This window comes from Diplotaxodon limnothrissa, linkage group LG10, assembly GCF_057381915.1.
Source record: "Diplotaxodon limnothrissa isolate DT_005_m linkage group LG10, D_limnothrissa_male_GT1.1, whole genome shotgun sequence".
NCBI classification, from domain to species: Eukaryota; Metazoa; Chordata; class Actinopteri; order Cichliformes; family Cichlidae; genus Diplotaxodon; species Diplotaxodon limnothrissa.
In genome coordinates, this window is record NC_140605.1 from 28,322,391 (window position 1) to 28,345,177 (window position 22,787).

Genomic DNA, 22,787 nt, shown 5'->3' on the forward strand with positions numbered 1-22,787 from the left:
TCCCCCCACACTGAGTTCTACACACAGGTAAAACAGGTACACTGATTTTTTCTTCTGGGTTATGATTGGCCAACTTTGATAGATTTCTTTGTGTTAGATCACAGAGCTGCCATTTTTAAAGCACCATTTAGGACATCATCCTGTCAAAGTGCGCTTCATTTTTAATTATGTCTCTGCATCGAGACTCCTTTCTAATTGGTCAACACCACCATTAAATGTTGAATTTTGCCCTCTTTAGACATATACTGTGTCTCAATTCTTTGTATTGCTCCACTGAAATGCAGAACTTGTAAATGGTCATATTATTGGAGCCGAAATGGAAACTGACTTCAGACACAATTGTCCATGAAAGTGGTAAAAGATAAAGATTTGCATATTTGTTTGACACAATATCAAATATCATTCAAAGGGCCAGGCTCAGTCAGTCCTCTCAATGGTAGACGTATTTTTTTAATGATCTCGTCTCACAGTGTGATAGGAAAGAGCAATTTTTTACCCTTTGGTCTCAAATTGCACCTAATTCACAAATCAAGTTAGCTAATATTACTGCTTTGCTTTCCCAGTTATAAATGATTAACTATTCAGAACTATTTAAAATAGTTTCTAAAAAGAAATAATTTACCCGAGGCTTAAATGCCACCTCGGATAATTAGTTTATTCTATAATTCTTAATATCTCTTTATTTTGCTGATTTACTGGTTCTTTATTACTCAACAACCACAGACCAATTATCTAAGTACCTGCTGGAGAAAGTCAAGTCAGTTCGTGTTTTTTAAGAACAGTAATGGTATTTTTAAGAGTTTACAGTTAGGCTTAGAATCTCACCACAACACAGAGACATCTCTCTGTATGACCTACTTTTAACCACTGACAGACGTAGCTACACACCCCTAGTGCTTTTAGATCTGAGAATTGCTTCTAATAGGATCAGTCGTTCCATTTCCCTCAACCACTTATGAACCTGTGTTGTTGTTAAGGGAACTGTCCTACATGTATTACATCCATATCTCACAAACACAACATTTCCAGTTACTATAGAAAATGTCTGTTTCTGTCTAATTCAGTTTTGGTGTTCCTCAAGGCTTTATCATTAACCCACTTGTAATTACAGTATACAATACATGTTTCCTCTCAAACAGGTTATTCGGCCCACTCTAAACTAACCCTATCTGTTTACCTGTTCCACAGATGTTGACTGTAGCCAGCCTTCCTAAACTAAATAACTTAGATGTCTTAGTCACTGACTTAGTTATTGACCATAACTGTTAAACAACTTGATAGAAATCTTTGTCTTTTTTATGGTGATCTCTGTTTTAATGTTGTGGTGAAAAATATTTTTTCCAGTGATCTTTTTTTAATTAAAAACTATTACTGTAGCACCCACTGTACCAACAAAGCAATTAGGCTTTTCACTTACATCAAAAACTTATTAACTACTTGTTAGCCTACATGTAAGTTGGTGACTGGGTTTAGTTCAACCCAAGGAAAGCTTCAAACTCTAGATCTCTTGGATGTTTTCATTGCTTTGGATTATTTTATATTAAAGTTAAGCATATTGTAACCGTGTTAAGTTTTTTTTTCTTAACAAAGTTACAAACAAAGGTTATAAATAAAGTGTATTGATATATATTCCACTAGACAAGTTAAAATCAGAAAATTTATACAGGTTTTTGAATGTGTTCAAGATACACAGAGAAAGGCCCTAATTGGTCCGCAAGCTGAAACCCAAATCTTTGTTGCTATGAGGCAAAATTGCTAACCAGAACATTATATCAAACTAAATTTAAAATTTTAAACAATTTAAATCACAGCAAAACAGCAGAACTTTACTGCATTTTGTGAAATGTCAAATCACTTTTCCCTTGCTTATTCTGTGGGATAGTAAAAGGTTTGAGGTTCGGCTCTGGTAGGAAAATGTCACCAGCTTTTTTTCTTTCTTTCTTTTTCTGATTTTCATGACAGAATCTCAAGGAGTGTCTACTATGGTGGCTCCAGGATTGCATCATTACTTTCTGCAGATGATTTCATTCTGCTCTGGAATGTGAGACTTCAGAATGGGTGAAAGAAGTGAAAGAGTTCAAGGCTTTGTTCAAAAGTGATGAGATGAAATGTGATCAATAGATTTCATTGGCTTTGTCAGAATTAAATAGGATACTGTACTATACACAAGTGTTAAAACACCACGTACTTCAAAACAGACATAAACAAACATGTTTGCACTCTGGTGCGAAGAAGAATCTCCTGGACTTCAGTTTTTGATTTCATCTGGCATGCTTGCAAGCTGTAGCTCAGTATTTTATCATTGATTTAGTATAATGTCAAACCACAGGCTCATTGGCTAATGACTTTTCAATCCCAAAATGTTAACCAGTAAACATACCCTAAATAATCCTTCTTTAAGAAACAAAATATGACCAACATTTACAAAATGTACTTAAATATTTATTCAATTCAACCCAAAATGACTGGCAGAGCACTTATACAGTTCAACTCAAAAAGTTATTTTCAAGTGTCTTTTTGCAACAACGCGTACTGCCCCCTGGTGGCTTTTAAAATGAGGGCACGTTAGCCTCACTTTTCTAATCTGGGAGATACATCTATTATATTGTTTATGATAGTCCCATATGCTTTTGCTCAACTTTTAATTATTTGTTTAATTTATTTTTAATGATCTCAGTTTTGTGTAGACTGATTATTTTCAGAAATTAACACAACTTACTGACGTAGAAGTGCAGCTGCCAAAAGGAAATCACTTGTGGTAAGCTTGTTTAGTATTTCCTTTCATATATTAACTTAGTTATCTACAAACCTCATTTATCGAAAAAGTAATTAAAGTGATCTGGGAGTGCAAAATTGTAACTTCTAACTGCAGCACTAACTAAGCTTGTGCCAGCCAAAATGCCAAACTTGAGCCTTCAAGACAGTGTTCCAGAAATTAATACATTTTAATTTTATATACAGGGAAGGGGGCTGGGGGCCTTAGGGCCTCAAAAATAGTATGACCATCCCTGCTCTTCTGAAGCATTACATACAAGTGGGTGAAATGATTAGTATAGTTTTCAAATTTTCAAAATACAAAAGAAAAACTCTACAAAAGAGACTAACGCCAAGCTACTAACACCACACACAGACACCTAACCAACCCTGCAGCAGAACACAGCGTTAAAAACACTTTCCCGCCCTCCAATAGCATATTCTGAGAGCTATTCAATAGGCTGTGAGGCACGTCCATTACAAATAACAGTATTTATCAACACTGGTAATAAATGAATATGGTAAATAGTACCCTCCCTTTCTCGCATCTCATTAAGTGAGTCCCGTTGTAGCAGCTATAGGTGAAGCTGCCTCTATCTCTGCCATACTGAAGCAGGTGTCCAACATGGCGAACGCTCGCAGCGGCTCTCTCGCGACTATTCTCTTTTTATTCATGTCTTCGGCGGCTCTTCACAAAGGTAGGACTTTTCCCGCGGGTGTCTAAATGGAAGTGGCACTTTGTTCTTAGATTTCCGTGGATGTAGATGCGAACGAGTGCAATTTGAACAGCGTTCTGGGCAATTTGTGCTTTTGAGAGCATTCGGACGTTACTGTGCAGTTGTACTGTGATGCTGTTGAGCAAGAAGTAACAAAACCTCCCCGTAAAGTTGAATTACTGTGAGGAAAGAAGCCGATGCGCGCGTGGATACATCGGAACCGGCGTTACAGATGCGTTGCCCCTGGAATGCATCACTTTGGTCAGCTCACCATTAGGGTATAGGCTGAATGGCTACACAGCTGGCAACTCTTGGGTTTAAAAAAAATAAAATAAATGCTGATGTGAGAAAACAAATGGCGTGGTGTTTTGGTCGCTTGAGGGATATAAGGATGTATATGTGGCATGCTTAAACTGAGGGTTGCTTATGCAGTGCGCTAGCTTTGGTTTACTTGTGTAGCGTGTTCGGAACGCTGTAAACCACAGAAAACAGCGGTGCGTTCAAGTGGAATAGCTGCAGCCCCGACAACGTGCAATCGGAGGAAAAGAAAGCGCAAACTGCTCAAAACTGTTCATTTAATGGGAAGAAACAAGAATTATCATGTATTAAAACGTGACTCTCCGCATATTAATAACAGCGGGACTTTATGGAAAATTCAGCACAACGGCCTCACACGAATCAGCAGTTTTTTCCTCTCTCCACCCGCGTTTAATCTCTATTTTTCCGAATCTGTTCACTCTCGGCCATCCCGCTGGATGTGGTGTGGAGAGCGCCTAACCCGTTATAAAAGTTGTCTTTTCAAAGAAACAAGTGCCGCTCGTGTATTTTAGCTGAACGCCGAACTGAAAAGCGGTGTCGGAGGAGTCCAGGCGATATCTCAAATCACCGCCTAATGCGCGTAAACTGTTAATGGCAAACAAGGAAAGATTAATTTCACCGAGTTCGCAGTCGCGCTCTGGGCTGTGTTTTCATAACACCGGGACTGGATTTGCTGTGGAGCCATGCATGAAAACATCAAAGCTTTTCGTCCGGGTGTAGTAATCTGAGTCAGAAGCTTTAAAGAAGCGGATAGGATACAGATAAAGCTGGGCGAAAACTGCGACACGATTTCTTTCCTTCTTTCTTTCTTGAACGCTTGGTGATGTTGAGCGCGTAAAGGAAAGCACGGACGTTTATTTAGTAAGAAGAGATAAAGTGCTGGGGCTGTTTGTTGCCAGCACGAAGTCCGCGTTGAAAACTGGAGGAGGTGGGGGGGGGGGGGGTTGTCGTGAGCTACTGGGAAATACACGCTCCGTTTCGGGGGTTATTTATCCTTGGACAGTGATACGCTGAAGCTGTGGTGAAAGCACTTGCTTTGCCGCTTCCACCACCGGCGGTAGTAATGTATTTACATCAAGCCAATTATGTAATGAATCATTACTAACTTAAAGTTAGTGCGAAGCTGTTCGTCTGCAGATCATAACCCCCTTTTATGCTGAGTGCCGAGCCTCGGGGTGGGGGTGAAAATGACGGGAGTGCAGATGTCCTCGTTTGTCACATTGTGGATTATCCACAAGGCTTAATCTACTCTTTGTTTTTTAACCCATTTTTTAAATGAATCAATGTTTTTTTGCTTTCTCAAGTCAGTAAAAAGCAAACAACAAAGCAAACAAGGCTGTTGCTGTCCTTTGCTGGACAGTGGGCAGCTGTTACCTTCATGAAAATGGCTCCAGTGATTTCAAACAAAGCTCAGGGCGCACTTGCACAAAGCATATCAATTATTTACCCCGAGCAGAATACTGTAAGCTCTCATTGTGGTTAAGCATTAAAGAGTGGTGATTTCTACAATGTAGACAGTATAATTAAAGGCTAATAGAAGGCTGCATCAATTCATTTCAAGTTTTATGGTGTTACACAGGCTCCACTCTCACATCATTTCTTGTTTTCTTGGCAAACCAATGTACTTCCAGAGATAGCTTTTCGTCCTGTGAAATAAATAAAAGTTATAACTTTAGTCGGAATAAGTTATTTCAGGGGAATCAAACAGTAAACAGATATTTAGTAGGCATCATTTTTAAGTTGTGCTCATAGTATTTATCCAAATTCTTTGCTGTTCATATAAGTGGATTTTTTAAAATTTATTTAATGGTACTTTTTTAGCAGATAATAGGCGCTGAGTATTTTATCGCTTTCCACTGCTTTCAGGAAAGTGAGAAAGGTGTTATTTTACTATGATGCGTATACTGAGTGAAACATCAGCGATGATCATGCAGTCCTGTAGTAATTAACAGTTCCAAGCAGATGCACATGTTGTATCCTGCTGTAATTTATGCATTTTTCCATTTCTCTGCATTTATACAGTTCCTTTGTGATTCTGCACAGAAGTGTTTAGTAAGGCCAGTTGTAGTGCAGATTACAGGTTTAGAACACCCGGGCACGGTGCTTTACAGGTGTTTATTAAAGAGCGCAGACGCAGCACACCCTGACCGTAAGCCTGCTGAGACTTGAAAACGTGGTTAGGCAATCCTTCACTTATAGTGAGACGTGTCGCTGTTTTCATTTTTGCAAAGTTATGCAACTGTGTCGTAGCGCAGGTGAGAGCGGGGACTGGTATGTGTTTGAATGCAGGAAAAATGGTTGTTAACATGACTTCTCTTGAATGTCACCACATGTTCAGGCTTGGGTAATGATTATGTTAGGATAAGAGCATTAGTCGTGTCTGTTTTTAAAGGTTCAGTCTCACTAACTGCTGATGGAAAACTGACAGGAGGAGATTAGGTTGTGGCTTGCTGCTTTGTCATAGCGAAACACAAGGTAGAATAAATATTTTATGCTTAACTTAAAAGGTCTTTTTTAGCATACTGTATCAAAAATCCAAATGATTTACTGCCCTAATGTGATACTTGACAGGTTATTCCAAACTGTAAACGAATATCAGGGATAATAAATGAAATAGCAAGGGTGTAGTTTAGTGGGATTCTCTAATACTCAATAGTGTAGCTGAAAAAGAATCTCATTTCAGTAGTTTTAGGCTGTAGTGTGGATTTGAATACAACCTAAACCTGGGATGTCTTTCATTTGACAGCTCATTTAAGATGTTATCTCCGTGCACCCTGCCACTGAACCTGTTGTGCTCCTTACAAAAGATTTATTGGTCGCGTTAGAAAAGCATTTGCATTGTTGTCTCCACTTTAGATTGACCTGAAGGCACAAAGTGAGAAGCTGTTGCATGATTAACACTGAAGTTTACATCTTTCTAGCAGTTGCTGCGCTAACCTAAGCGTTGTGATTAGCAGTCAAGCGTGTCTCTGTTAACCTTGAGTAGGCTCGATGCACTAATAAGTGTTTTGGGTATTTTGGTCCAAAAGTTAAGACGTGCAAAAGAATAAAATCGTATTTTATTGGTGGATATGTTGAATCGATGACTAGCATTAGCTATACAAACAAAAAAACTCATGATCACCTTCACCGTTTAAAAACAAAACGAGGAGCTGTACTGGTGCTGGGATGACTGCAGAGTTTCATTATAGATGCTCAACATGATGCACTTAGCCCAAGCCCTACCTGCTTTTACAGCCTAGACAGAATTACTTCACCGAACAATTTAATTATTTCTTAAAAAAACCCAACTTTTTGTACGAAATTTGTCATGTGTGTTATTACCTCCAACTGGCTACGGTCTGTTTCAGTTACAAAGAAAAGCTGCATCACGCACAAATGAATCATACAGTGTGGTTTGGCTCAGAGTCAAGCTGGTAGAAGCCATACTGCTGGAAAACAGGTGTGTAAATGGACTTGTTCACCGTCTGTACCCTCCAGCAGCCTCTCCAGCTCTAATGAAGAACAATGGCTTTATTCCTGAAGGGAGGGGACCCCAAGTGACCCCCCCCCCCCTCCTCCTCCTGCCTCTGCCAGTCTACAGTGACTCTGCTGGCAAGCCAACAGATGACTGGGCTGGGTCGCATCTGGCCTCTGCGCACTTAGTGTAATCAAAGGGAGAAAAAAGGTTTATGGCCTACTTGTTAGTGATCCGCCAAATGATGGGATGTCAAGTAAGCACCCTGCGATTTCAAATCTCTTGAGGGGATTGGTGGGGGTGGGCGTATGCTGCAATATGCTATTCAGAAAGCAGCCTACCGGCCTATGCATCAAATTAGACTATTCCGTACACATTTTGACAACCTGGGTGTGAAACAAGTGAAATGAGTAAAATTAAAGTGATCTTTGAATATTTATGTGCTCATATTAATTGCTGTTAATGCACAACAGGCCTCAGTGATGAATGCTGCTATTTTTCACTTGCAGGATTCTCGTCTGGCACAGGCCTCTAGCAAGTGTGTGCTAAAAACAAACGCAGACTAATTTAAGTAGTTCCTCTGTGCGGAGCTCAAAGAGGAAAACTGCAAGACTGTGGTTCCATTATGTAAGGTTTAAAAGGGAAAAAATGTCACGTACGTAGTACTTTTTCCACTTTGTGTCCTGACCAGCTTAACTTTGCACACATAAATAAACCTTGATGTGTTACTGTGGCTGTTAAGATTGTTGTATGCTGTCTTCTCACAGTGTGGTCTTGGAGCTGACAAGCAGTGTTGCAAGCGGTGGATTTGGAACGTGAAAGACATAAGGTTGACCCACAGTAGAGACGAGGAAAAAAAACTCAGCTTCTAATAATTTATTATGTAATGTCTTTTTTTAGTCTCTTAACTTTGTGGAAGCTCAAATCTGAGGCAGTCTGATAGGTACCATTTTTCCTAGCATTGTTCCCCTAATTAAGGTTTATCTAGATTGTGCTTTTTAGAGTAATTGCATAATAAATATGCACTGCACAATGCTGGGTAGAGTGGCACGCTAGATGAGCATTTACCTCTGAAATCTTTACAGGCTGGCCTGTGTTTTATTATTAGACTCTGCAGCTACAGAAACCGATGTATGTTGATGACCGAGATCCACTCAACAGAAGACCACTTCTGTGATTGTGTTCTGATAAAATCCCAGATAATTACATACAAGTGGGGATGATTTTCAGTTTTAATGTCATCCCTGCCAAATGCATATAGGATGAGCACTTCCTCTTTCTGACAATTTCCTCTTCCTCTCGTCACTCCTCCCATTGACTAAATTTAGTCAGTGCAGCTATCATCAGTGACAGCATGGTCTTTTTTTGAAGGGGTTGGGGGGGGGGGTGCAGTCATCACGTGCTGCTGCTTCTGTCTCTTGTCTGTGTTACGGTACCTGGGCTTAGTCACACGTATGAATAACAAATGTGAATGGGCAAGACAGCAAATTCTTATGGAGTTGTTCAAGCAGTTGTGTAAAACTAGTGATTCTCAAACTCTGGTGAAAAAGCAGTGAAAAGCACACACACACAACTTGGCTGCTGTATTTTCAGCAATTTTGTCCTATTAAACCATTTGCAGGACTACTGTGTAAAGGTGCTAGGTATCCTGTTGACCAGCTGTGGAAGTGCATGCCTTTTTCTAATTAAAAAGAGGGAAAAAACTATATATGTCCACATATTTGCATTGCTGAAAAGTCTTTAGTTGTTGGGCCTCATAGCATAACTTGCTTAATATATGACTATCCACTCACCTTGATGCATACTGTGTGGCAAAGATGAAACATCTGAACTGCAGCTTTGTCTACGTCTGTTGCTGACGACAGAGGCAGTGATATCGGTAGATATCCAAGCAACATGTTAATCATGAATTTGGGAAGAAATCCCCACAAGCACACACATACTCACATATTGCTTTCATTATAGTGCAGTAATCATACAAATATATATCTTCTACACAGACATCATTATTTGGATTCACCTCCCGAAGGGCGTTGGTCCATGTCCCTTGGATTCCACTGTCTTGCCAGAAACATTTTCGGAAGCGTAGACAGCAGTCCATTGTGCTCTCCAAGAACTGCCTGGATTGTGGAGCTCCTGTTAAAAAGAGACCTTAGTTTAGGAAGTGGGTCTTTGAATGGCTTGAGCTGGATTCTTGTGTTGCACCAACAGGCACTAAAGGATTTGTGAATACCATGATCTTTGGAAGTCTCCCCAGGGAATTTGACAGCACTGCAGGAAATGCAGGCTAAATCCATCCTGTGTGTATGAAATTGAACTACATTTGTGGCTTCCTTGTGGAGCTGTCCAGGCAATGCTCAAGTTCCACTTCTTCTTTTTCACGTCTGATCTTTTTCACTCTAGATCTGAAGCATTGTGTTGACTGGAAAATGGCCCAGTCAGCTAATTAGACCTGATTAGTGAGGAGCCAAATATTGGAGGCCATTAGTGGTAGGATTGAGATAATATATTGAGATAATATAACTGATAACACGGACACTAGTATCTAATATGTATTTTTGGAATGAATATCAAAAACAGCCATGTGCCAACAAACATGAATGAAACTAATGAGGATATAATTGTTTAATCCTTTCAAGCAAAGATTATTAGAAATGGAGCATGGTATTTTATTTAATGTTTATATAGCTACTAGAGATGGACCGATCCGATATTACATATCGGTATCGGTCTGATACTGACCCAAATTACTGGATCGGATATCGGCGAGAAATAAAAAATGTAATCCGATCCATTAAATATCAAAAAAGCACCTCACAAAACTTGCTACACGGCGTAACTCGGCTCATAACCGTAGCACGTCGCTGCAGTATGCATCACGTGATAGAGTGGCTGTGTGTAGCCTCGCTACCAAACCAGCATTTCATCTCCGAGGAAGTGATCCCAGAGAGAAGTAAAGCAAATGTGTAAGTTCGTCTCTGAATGTCTGTAAAGCATTCCCATGTTAAGCTTAACAACCGACTGCCTCTCTCTCTCTCTCTCTCTCTCTCTCCTGCTGCTACTTCAATCGTGAAACTGCTTAATGATCAGCTGATCGGCTTTTCTGTTGCGAATCCGTCTCTCTTCTTTGTTTTTGGCCCACTTTGCACCAGAAAGAGGAAACCAGTGGCTGAACAACAGCAGCACTATTAAGCTTGATCAGCTGTTGTTAGAATTTATTTATTATTACTTTCTAGACCAGGATCTTTTTCTAAGTAGCTGACGACTGGTAACTGTGCAGGGGCGGATCTAGCCAAGTTTAGCCAGGGGGGCCAATAGGGCACTAACAGGGAAAAGGGGGCACAAAGACATACTTTTCTTTCTTATTCTCATTCAAAATATCTAGCTTTTAATAAATAATTATCTGACTCTTACACCTAAAGTTTTAATCTGATGTAAAATATATAGAAGTCCATTACTGTATATAGTAACTGTTAAGTCTAATATACCCTAGTAAGCTAGTACTTTTTCCTTTGGGAAGATACCATCTGTGCAGTCTCCAATTCTGTTGAAGAAAGATGTTGAATCTATTTTATTATTCTTGAAAAATAATTTATTTCTGTGCATTTTCCCCCCTGCATCAAATTAAATTTGATTGCATCGATTAAGCATCATGAGGTGGGGGGTAGTTCCCAATTTTTTTTTTTTTTTTTGCTGGGAGTTTGCAACCCTATTAGTTAGGTTGCTTAATATTACTTCATTTGTAAAAAAAATCTATTAAAAAAGATCAAATGAGCATTAATTATCTAAAATAGGTTATATTTTAGGGGAACCACTGGAATAGATGCATGAAATTGCATTTGAGTCAAAGGAGTGCTGGTGTCGATCAATACCAGTATCAGTATATGGTGTCAGTACAGTAGTACTAAAAGTATGAAAAATCTTTTTTTTTTCTTCAATTTCAGTTTCAATCAAAATTCGTGATTTTTGTTTTGCTTAAAAATTGGCACCACAAAAAACATGTTGGAAGTATATTTTTTCAGTCCTAATAAAATTTACTCTAATAAACTCATTAGTCTTTAATTTAAAAAAAATCTCCTTCAAGAGAACCAGAGAGGAGTCTTTGCAAAGTCAGATAACAATCTCAAGCAGTCTTGATCGATTGCAAAATATAAGGAGGACAAAATTCTGAATTTCAGACTCTTTTGTTTATGCAACATCACAAAACCTTTTTAACATAATGGCAAATTGGCTTAAAAATCTACAGTGGGGCAAAAAAGTATTTAGTCAGCCACCGATTGTGCAAGTTCCCCCACTTAAAATGATGACAGAGGTCAGTAATTTGCACCAGAGGTACACTTCAACTGTGAGAGACAGAATGTGAAAAAAAAATCCATGAATTCACATGGTAGGATTTGTAAAGAATTTATTCGTAAATTAGGGTGGAAAATAAGTATTTGGTCACCTCAAACAAGGAAAATCTCTGGCTCTCACAGACCTGTAACGTCTTCTGTAAGAAGCTTTTCTGTCCCCCACTCGTTACCTGTATGAATGGCACCTGTTTGAGCTCATCATCTGTATAAAAGACACCTGTCCACAGCCTCAAACAGTTAGACTCCAAACTCCGCCATGGCCAAGACCAAAGAGCTTTCGAAGGACACCAGGAAAAGTATTGTAGACCTGCACCAGGCTGGGAAGAGTGAATCTACAATAGGCAAGCAGCTTGGTGTGAAAAAAATCAACTGTGGGAGCAATCATCAGAAAATGGAAGACATACAAGACCACTGATAATCTCCCTCGATCTGGGGCTCCACGCAAGATCTCATCCCGTGGGGTCAAAATGATCATGAGAACGGTGAGCAAAGATCCCAGAACCACACGGGGGGACCTGGTGAATGACCTGCAGAGAGCTGGGACCAAAGTAACAAAGGTCACCATCAGTAACACACTACAACGGCAGGGAATCAAATCCCGCAGTGCCAGACGTGTTCCGCTGCTGAAGCCAGTGCATGTCCAGGCCCGTCTGAAGTTTGCCAGAGAGCACATGGATGATACAGCAGAGGATTGGGAGAATGTCATGTGGTCAGATGAAACCAAAGTAGAACTTTTTGGTATAAACTCAACTCGTCGTGTTTGGAGGAAGACGAATACTGAGTTGCATCCCAAGAACACCATACCTACTGTGAAGCATGGGGGTGGAAACATCATGCTATGGGGCTGTTTTTCTGCCAAGGGGACAGGACGACTGATCCGTGTTAAGGACAGAATGAATGGGGCCATGTATCGTGAGATTTTGAGCCAAAACCTCCTTCCATCAGTGAGAACTTTGAAGATGAAACGAGGCTGGGTCTTCCAACATGACAATGATCCAAAACACACCGCCCGGGCAACAAAGGAGTGGCTCCGTAAGAAGCATTTGAAAGTCCTGGAGTGGCCTAGCCAGTCTCCAGACCTCAACCCCATAGAAAATCTGTGGCGGGAGTTGAAAGACCGTGTTGCTCGGCGACAGCCCCAAAACATCACTGCTCTCGAGAAGATCTGCATGGAGGAATGGGCCAAAATACCAGCTACTGTGTGTGCAAACCTGTTATTGCCAACAAAGGTTATGTTACAAAGTATTGAGTTGTATTTTTGTTATTGACCAAATACTTATTTTCCACCCTGATTTACGAATAAATTCTTTACAAATCCTACCATGTGAATTCATGGATTTTTTTTTTCACATTGTGTCTCTCACAGTTGAAGTGTACCTCTGGTGCAAATTACTGACCTCTGTCATCGTTTTAAGTGGGGGAACTTGCACAATCGGTGGCTGACTAAATACTTTTTTGCCCCACTGTATCTACAAAATCACGTAAATATGATACATTGAAAACATTAATATTTGAAATCATAAATGAAATGAATAGAGTTCTAATGAAAACAAAATTAGTATGATTGATATATCGCTGTTGCATAGATGGATATTTATAATAGTACATAGTAATATATATTAAGATTTTCATAAATGTGGGATAAATATAGCATTTCTTATTTTTATTATACCTTTAACACCAGTATGTTTGTATTTTTGTAGTATAAATTGGCTGTAGTCTGTTCTGTCTAAAATTGACTTTAACTTTGCAATTATATGAAACAAATAAAAGCAACAGCCAAACGTGGTAAAGTCGAATCATTAAGTACTTGAACAATTTCATGGAGAAATGAATAAAAACAATTGGCAAGTATGTAAATGAAGGTTTTTGTGGGAGTCGACTCATTAATAAACTGATGAGTCATTTCAGTGTAATGTGGAGGGTCGTATCAAGGACAGTGTAACAGCCCTAATAGTAAAGCTGTATGGCTGACTAATCTAATTTGAAATCCCAAGTGAACCATTGTCAATCACAGCAAGAAATGTTTTCCATTCCAGTTTTTGAATTAACAAGAGACAATAAGGGGTCTTTGATTGCCCCCTTCCTCTGACTTTGAGGACTTCATCATCTTGCTGTGCTGTGGAGTCGCAGGGAGGCATTGCTTTGCTGTAATTGGACCCATTTTTCCTGCAATCATACTTACAATAGCCGAGTTCAGCAATGAATGAAAAAGGAATCAATGCAGATCATTTGTGCTTTCAGCCAAGTAAACAATACAGCTGGTGTTCGGTTGTAATCGTCGGAGGGGAAATGAATGCCCTTCTGAATACAATACAGGTATGTATCAGCTGCAAGAGCACACAAGGCTTGAGTGATCTGGGTTCTTCCATCTTTCATTTTACATAACACTCCAGCTTGTATTACATTTCAGTGAATTTGCTCCTGATGAGACCCTTCAGGCTGTTACACCGTTTCCAGTGGAACTGGATCGTGTCTCCCCACTGTGCTTGGTTCCCGTCCTTTGTCTCATCTATTGTCACTCTGTCTTGACTGATATTTTCTGCACTATTGCCAGACAACTATTGTACAGTAGCACAATCTCATTTTCCCGGTGTCCTAGTTGGATGATGCAGAGGAAATTCATACCTGCTACAAGACAAGAGGGCACTTCTTTGAGCCTAAATCATGGATTGTAACACTGCAAAGCACCACTTAATTCCACTTAGTGTCACAGTCCAATTCTCTTTGGTATGAAAAAGAATAGCACCTCCTTCCATTACTTTGTTTTCCACTAGTCATTATTTAGAGAGAAGAACAGTATCCTTTTTCATTGAGAAAAAATGGAAAGTTGGCATGGGAAATAAGTTCTTTCGCCCAGTGAATCTGTCATTATTTAGAACCACGAGAATTGGCAGCAAACACCTCTTTGATGAAGACTATAAAGAGGATTTTCAATGTGAACTCGGGGGTTTCCTGACTCACAAAGCACCTTTGGTGGAATTCTATGGATGCTTGTGTTCATTCCCACTGCAAGCAAAGGCTTTCTGCAGTTTTGCGTAAAAGCTCAAGTTCAAGTCCAAGTTCAAGGTTCTTTATTTGTCACATGCATAGTTATACAAGTATAACACACAGTGAAATGTAGCCTGACACGCTCCTCGACATGTGCAAAAATTGGGGGGGGGGGGGGGTGTAGAGGAAGAACATTATATATATATATATACAGACATATAGTATATACACTGGGTGAATGTGCAGTAGTAGCAGCAAGCAGGTGAATTCTGTACATTAATATGAATAGACATCTGACTATTTTACAGGATAGACAATATAAACATATTTAAAATTAAAGGAATTGAAATGTACATTGTGCCTTGGTTTAGAGTGTCTGGAAGAGTCCTGACTCAGTCAATTATAGATGATGTGAGAGGGCGGGTGTGTGTGTTTAGGGCACGGATGGCTTGGGGATAGAAGCTCCTCTTGAGTCTCTCTGTCCTTGCCCGGAAGATGCGGAACCTTCTACCAGATTGCAGAAGTTGGAAAAGCTGGTACTTTTCGGGAACAATTGGTTGAAAATAAGTACCCTTATAAATATTGGGATTTAGATTTACCTTTACCATGTTGTCTACAACTGATCATGTCCGGAAAACATATTTTTCAAAAGAACCAGTTAATGAACAAAGATCAAAAAATAGGGGCGACAGATAACATTAACTTTGGCACGATTACCTTTGGGGAAAAAAAAAAGAAACTCAAGGGGAGCTTCCACTTTTCTAGTTTTCAAAGTCAATAACAATGTGAAAGGATCCTAGCTCTTATAACTACCATGACCTAGATGACTGAGACCCTAACACCCCTGCTAGCTGACGTTTAGTAAAACGTGATTCTACTTGTTTATGTATGATATCATTAGGTTTGGTGTGACTTAAAAACACACGAAACAAACCCGGCATGTATCCTTTTTTTTTTTTTTTTTACATCTTAATTTACACTAAATATACTAAGACTTAGGTTTTAGTATATCCTGAAAGCAAGCGCTGATCTAATCACTCTTAGTTGTAAGGCTTGAGTAAGACTGCTTTATAACTAAGATACGAAAACCAAGATGCAAAAATATATATATTTTTCTGTACATCAAATAGATGAGACCCATATATAATCACTTGCTAAAATGCAAGGGATGTTTGTGTTTTAGGCTAAATAATAAAATGGAAATAGGAGACCGGTTGATTTGATTTCCTGGAACACAATTAGTCAGGCCTGCACTATCGCAGCAAGTAGGACAAACAATCCCCTGCTCTGTTACAGGCTCTGATCTGAAAGACTTACAATTCAGTTCCCTGTGTATAACTTCTTGTGCTGTTGCTTGAAGAAGACACACAGCAGGATTCAAAGAGTATGAATATTTTAAAAGAATCTTTTTATAAACAATAGGCAACAAAACTCTTACCGAGCCTTACAGCTGGATGGTACATTTGCGGTGGTGTACTTTTCTTTCTTTTCTTTTTTTTTTTTTGAAGCTAAATATCCATAAAAAAAAACATTTGGCAGATTTAATAGTTTAATATAGTTACTATGTTGTTTAATAGATGAGCATATTTCATATTTGTGGCTTTCATTTTATTGTGTAACGATCAAAAAGCAAGTTCTCCTGTAGACATACATCCAGCAAGCACTCAGAGAGACATCGCGTCCTGCTGTGGTGTACAGATACCAATTTGTCCAAAGTGCTTTCACACCATGCACCCAAACAGCTTTAATGGACGTCAGTACCTGGAACCTAGACCTGTTGTTAGGTCATGGCTCTTTGAGGTTTGGCCTCGGGACAAACACATGGTAGTGCTGAAATTGTTGTCCTCCATCCATCCGTTCAAAGGTCTTTCAGGCTGTGGCTATGTTGTGGTGATGCCTGATGGGGGTTTTTCAGCCCAGAATTTAATAAGTGACATAATATTTTTCTCTAAATATTTATTAACTTTCAGCACAACACCAATAGACTTTGTTTTGGCTTTAAAATGTAAAAATGTTTACAGCTAAATAATGATGAAGTCAAAAAATGTCAGACTGATGATATCAACTCGTAAAACAATTTTGAGCTGAAATGTTCAGTTCGTACATCAATAAAAAACTAGATATATGTGAGGGTTTACTAAAAGTTGTTAAAAATACCATGCACAGGGTATGTGTCTCCGACTGAAAATAGAAATGAAAGGAAATGTTTGAACCCGGCCTTTTCCAGAGCGGTTTCTTGCTGCTTTGAAGTGTGTAGTATTTGTTGGGCTTCACTTGGCTGTCAGATTAGTACCTTCTCAACTGAAAATGAAAATGGGTGAAGGAGCAGTTAATCCGCATAAGAATATTTTTTTGAGGATGAGAAGCTGTGGGTCTAGCAATCTGTCTGCGTATTGATTGGTTGTCTGGCTCTGCAGAGTTAACCTGACATGCCAGGATAATTTAATTCCCTCTACATCGCTGATTGCTGAACACAATCCTGTCTTATCTTAGCGCTCCTTCTTTGAGTTACCAACAATGATGATGCAACACGTGCAACACCTGGAAAGTGAAAAGTTGCGTTGCATCAGGAATTTCAGAGGCCACCGTCATTTTGAACGTCTTAATTGGGTGTAGTATTTGTTATTTACTAGAGAGCAATTCTTCAGTGTTGACTCGCAAAAAGTTTACCGTTGTAATTGCACAGTGAAAAATGAATACCTCCCTTAGTGCCCTTAGGAAAAAAACTGGAATCTTAAATTGATCTCTTTATGGGTTATTGCAAGCAACTACACCCCGTGGCCATTCTTTCTTTTGTGATTCTATTTGTTTCCGTTTTTGTCAAATTGGTGCCATTGTGCAAAACTATTACAAATTCATGTTTGGACATTAAACTGCATTATTTTAATTAGCAGGTTAATCGCCAGGCTTGGGGTGTGTTTTCAAATTCGTCATGGCTCACAGAAACATATTTAGTATACACATCCAGAAATGCATATACTATTATATATTGTACATATATTTATTAGTCTCAGATTTAGCCATTCTTATATTTTGCTTGTTTTACGTTATTGTATTTTTGCACAACTCTGTTGCTTGTGAAGCTCGCACGCAAGAATTTCACTCACATGTGCTGTACCAGTGTATCTGCACATGTGATGTGACAATAAAAGTGATTTGATTTGATTTGAAAATTAACAAATGTTGGAGTGTGACACATGAAACAAATGCAACATACAGACATATCATAATAGTAACATACCATAAAAATATTTTTGACTGGGAAGTAAATTAATTGATATTCATTTGCCTTTTTTTGCTTACTTTTAGTTTTTATGACCCAAATGACCGACAGTTCATATATTTTGTTCCTTACTTTGCCTCATAATCTTAATCCTGTCAATTCATTTTTATTTTTACCCGTGCAATTATAAAAGCATATAAACATGCCTCAATCACATTTGTAGCCTTTGTGAATCATCAAGATGAACTGTAGAAATAAATTGAATATAATATAAAACACCTGCTATAAATACATAACGGTCAGAGTGCATTGTAGAATCCCATAATGGACAGTTTACCTCTGTGTGTTTAATTCTGTAAACATGATTGACCACCTGTAAGTGAATCGTGTCACTTTACATAAAGTGACTTTGATAGTTCATGCTCCAGGCCTGTAGACTGTCAATTTGAAATCTGAGACAATGTGCTTGCTTACCACCTCCTATATAGCTGCTTTGAGAATCCCTGTCACTATACATTCTTCATATAATCTCTGACCTGTTGTACACGACTAGCGGAGGACGGTACTTTGTTCTGCATACATTATTTTACCTCCCACACCAGAAAGATTGGCTTGTAATTGTACTGTTAAAGGTTCAGCCAAATGCTTTCTGAAAGCCAAAGAACAGCATTAAACCTCATAGATGAAGTCATTTTACTCCAAAAAAATCAGACATCCGTTTTCAGCTAAGAACATAACCGTGTTTGTTGATTATTAAATAATACGGTTAATACAGCCAACGCACAGGAAATCACAAAACCTCACAGATTAGCCATTTCTTTTTTTGAAGAATATGCCTTAAATCTCTGTCTTCTTTCCTTTTTCCCTTTTGTTATTTCGACATTGCACTTATCAAGTCTATTGCTGTCGTCCACGCCCTTCTTAAAAAACACCACATCTCTACTTTCTCGCACTTTAGCATCGATGCAGCCTTGGCGACGTGGTCGCTGGCTGTGAAAGTCAAACACAAATAATCAGAGCAGTCCCGGGTCACCGAAATTCAATTTTGAAATCTGCCCAGTGTGTTCAAATCAGAATATTACGTGATTGATATGAACATCTTTATACGATAACTACAATCCAGTCAGGATTAATTCAGTTGCTGTCCCCAAATGCATTTGTTTGTCATGACGGAAACAATTTGTTGTCAGCTGGTGACTAGTTTTTCAAAAATGAAATGTGATACAAAGGCTGCAGCTTGTTTTTGTTAAGCTGTGCTGTCATTGGTTAGTAATATTCAAAAGAAGATAAAGGAAAAAAAAGAAAAAGAAGGCACATCAGACAGTAAAAATCAATTCATTGCGTCCTCTGTCATCCACAGATGGTGCCACTTCAATCTCCTTTCTATTTTGTCAGGCTAATGTGCTGAAAGATGACAAGGGAGGGTCATTTCAGAGCAAAAATAGCAAAGGCTGAGCGTAACGGCCGTGTCAGTCAGCCTTCTATTTTGTCATATTAATGTTTGGATAAATGACAACTGTGGGACATTTCAGTGGAAAAGTGGCAAAGGTAGCCGACTGTGACAGCAGGCCCAACAATGCAAATTTTTTGAGATTTGATCTCCTACTCTCCTCTGTAAAACAACATCCTAAAAATATTGTGGAAGACACATTTTGTTGATTCATATAAAGTGGAAATAATCTTAATTTCAGGCCCTGAGCATTCTCTTAATATGCCACATATCATTTGGGCATTCGTACTATAGAGAAGAGTTTGTAAAACTGTCAGATGTAAATACAGGGTTTGGTAGGAGCCCATATGGAAAAGATATATATAAATCTTATAAAGTTTGTATCTGTCTTGTGTGAAACTTTTATGAAAACAGATATAAGATCCCTTGAAAATTATATAAATGAAACTTGTATGTTTTGGATACTTCCTAAAACAATAAATGAAAGTAATGAGAAAGTGGCCACTTTCATGAGTAAATCATGTAAGCCTTTTATGATTTACTATATGAAGTAGGCCACATCTTATGCAAGTCTTTTACAAGTTTTTACTATTTCTTTTCCATATGGGAGTGCTCTTTGCAGATGTTGTAATGTCCTTCACAGTTCTCTTCTTTTTTTTTGCTTTTTTTAAAACAATATCTCAAAGATTTCTTTTTAATGGCTATGATTTTAAGGGACAGTGACTCATCAGTAAGCAGTAACGGACACGGCAGATTTTTTGACATTCGCTACTTTAATTAAATATCAAAATGACCAGTTAATCAGCAGCGGACAGGCACCCACAAAGCTGTGGTGGGCTTAATGTATCCGTTGCATGAATTTGTTTTTGTGTACGTTTGCGCATCCCCGGCTATTCATTTATTTTTCGTATCGATAGATTTGTATATACCATGTGGTATTGCAAGCATCGGAGTTCCAAAGGCTACTTCTGAAAAGCCAGGTTTTGTTTTTATCTTCCTTGTCATTCCTTGCATTTGAGACGTCTTCCCATTTCAATATCTAAAAGCATCTGCTCTTTTTGCTGAAGTAAAAAAATGTGTATTTGATAAAGGTTTAAAATGAAAGGAAGGCATTTAATAAAATGATATTGTACATACAGTGTAAAAGAAGAGTTTACAGGTCGTCCCCAGCGTCGTATTGTTGGCCCGCTTTTCTGGCAAATATATAGAGCGTGCGCTGCATCACACATAGATGAATGCTGATTAATTTATTTCGTCTACTCCCATAGAGTGGGCGTTTCAGACACATGGTGGTGTTCATTTAAAATGCAGAACAATTCAGTGTGCCCCTGGCACTTCTGTCTTTTAATTAAGGCCTGTTATCCTGACAAGACTTTCTAAATCTAGAAACAGATTGTTGCACAACTATAGAATTTTAAAAAATTGCTCTCTATATATACTTTTTGAATATCCCTCACTGATCACATTAGTCAAATGGATGCTATCCCGCACAGATTGTAGCTGCTGGGTAAGAACGAGTGTTTTGCTGACTCAGCCACTTCCTATATGATTTTGGGTTCGTTCCAGACAGTAATTTACCATAGCTTAGAGACTGACAATACGTTTCCAGCTGAAATTAATGAGCAGTAGGAACAATTGGACTTTGTTCAATGGAAGCTGGAAAATAGGGCTATTTCAAAGTTGTTGTTTTTTTTATGGCTTTTTATTTATTGAGCAAATGTTGATCTTAAGGTTTGTGATTGAACCTTTGCAGAAATGTTTTGAAGTCCACTCGAAAGTACTTAACGTTTGCTGTATCATGCGCCATGTTAGCGCTGGAGTATGTGTGGGTGCTGCTTGACCTCGCTGTTTTTTTTTTTCGGTTTTGCGATGGTAGATTTAGAGCATTAGCTTTTAAAAGGCTAAGGTTTGTTTATCTATTTTTTTTCTTTTACCCTGCTGTATGTTGTCAATAAAAATACATTTTATTGAGCAAACCTACTTCCAAACTCCTTTGAGTCATGAGTAACCAGCAGTGCTGTAGCTGCCATCAAGGACACCAAGTCCGTCTTCTGATTGATTGTTTTATTTCATATAAGCTTACTTCACTTATTTATTTTCTGTGAATTTGGGATTCTTAGTCAAGCTGGTATCAGCTGAACGACTTTCCAAGTATTTCTAAAATCCTGGCAGCTAGTGGATTCCCTAACTTGAAATGTTTACATTCTCCATTCATACATTATAGTTTTATAAAGTCCATCTGTGTTCTCGCTTCAAAAGACGACGAACCGCTGATAATTTAAGCCCGGTTCCCCTCTGACACAGACGGCCCCACATTGCTTCCTTGGACATTTTGTTTTATTAAATTTCCTGCATGTATGGCAGTACAATCAGAGCCCCCTGAGAAACAAGGGGGATTATGGTGCACCCAGACTAGTGTTTGGGAATAATCACTCAGGCCTGTGGAGAGGCAGCCTGGTAATTTTCCTTTCTTGCACTCCCATCAGTGTAGCATCATAATGTTCTCGTATGAAGTAAATAGTGCACTTTGTCACGGCATTTTCACTACCTGCCTGCGAGTGACTGTGATTACAGTACATTTTTGTAACGTTTTATTTGTTTTAGAAATTTTAATAACCTTTAGAGAAGTGACATTTCCTGCTTGAAATCCATAATACTTTAGCACTTCCCGCAGTTTCTTAATGACTGTTTAACTCACCTTAGTCATTAAATACTTGATTCTAGTGTGGCATGCAACAACACTGCTCAGTTTTCTGAAGCTCTGTAGCGTAATATTATATCTGATTAAAATGGGTGCTTTCTTTAGATGATGCTGTAGATGTTCTGTGTGTGACACCAGGTAGGGTGCCTTTACTGTAAAGCAGCGGTCCCCAACCCTTTTTGCGCCACGGACCGGTTTATGTCCGACAATATTTCATAAATACAACAAATAAATACAACAAAATAAAACCAGTACCGGTACCAAAAAAAGAAGATTTATTCATAACACACGGGAAAAGATCCAGGGAAACCAAGTTAATGATAAAAACGATAAAAAACATAACGATAAAACCCCTGAAAATCATACATTTCACACCCGAGCCTCAACTATCGTGGCCCGACTCACGGACCGGTACCGGTCTGTGGCCCAGGGGTTGGGGACCGCTGCTGTAAAGCACATGAACGTCCTGCCTTTAGACAAGTATGTTTTATAAGACTGAACCCAATGATTGAAGAAAGTTATTCACACTGCCTATTTCACTGATAATCAACAAATTCTGCATCTTTCAGCATCTTGTTTATTATATTATCATATGTTTTAGTATTTAAAATTAGGAAGCAATTTCAGTACAAGAATGGAGTGTAGCTGACTTCAAAGTAGAATACCATACAATATTCATTTCAAGTAAGATAGCTTACAGAGCGGTATTAACCTCTTCAGTATTCATAGCAATAAAACTCATGCCGTTTCCAAAATTTATGCTTGAAGCTAAAGTCTCTACATCAGCCAGTATATTAAGAAACTGCCGGTTGTGTTTAGATGCCG

General features: G+C 38.7%; 1 protein-coding gene across 1 annotated transcript in view; it reads left to right on the forward strand.

Annotated features, from left to right (window-relative positions):
* The first annotated feature begins 3,373 nt into the window (after window positions 1-3,373).
* Window positions 3,374-22,787, forward strand: part of cadm1a (cell adhesion molecule 1a) — a 485,577-nt gene continuing 466,163 nt past the window's right edge. The window contains exon 1 of the mRNA XM_085364061.1: window positions 3,374-3,452. Coding sequence (XP_085220187.1) covers window positions 3,380-3,452 — 73 coding nt within the window. The 5' untranslated portion in view covers window positions 3,374-3,379. The remainder of the gene's footprint in view (window positions 3,453-22,787) is intronic.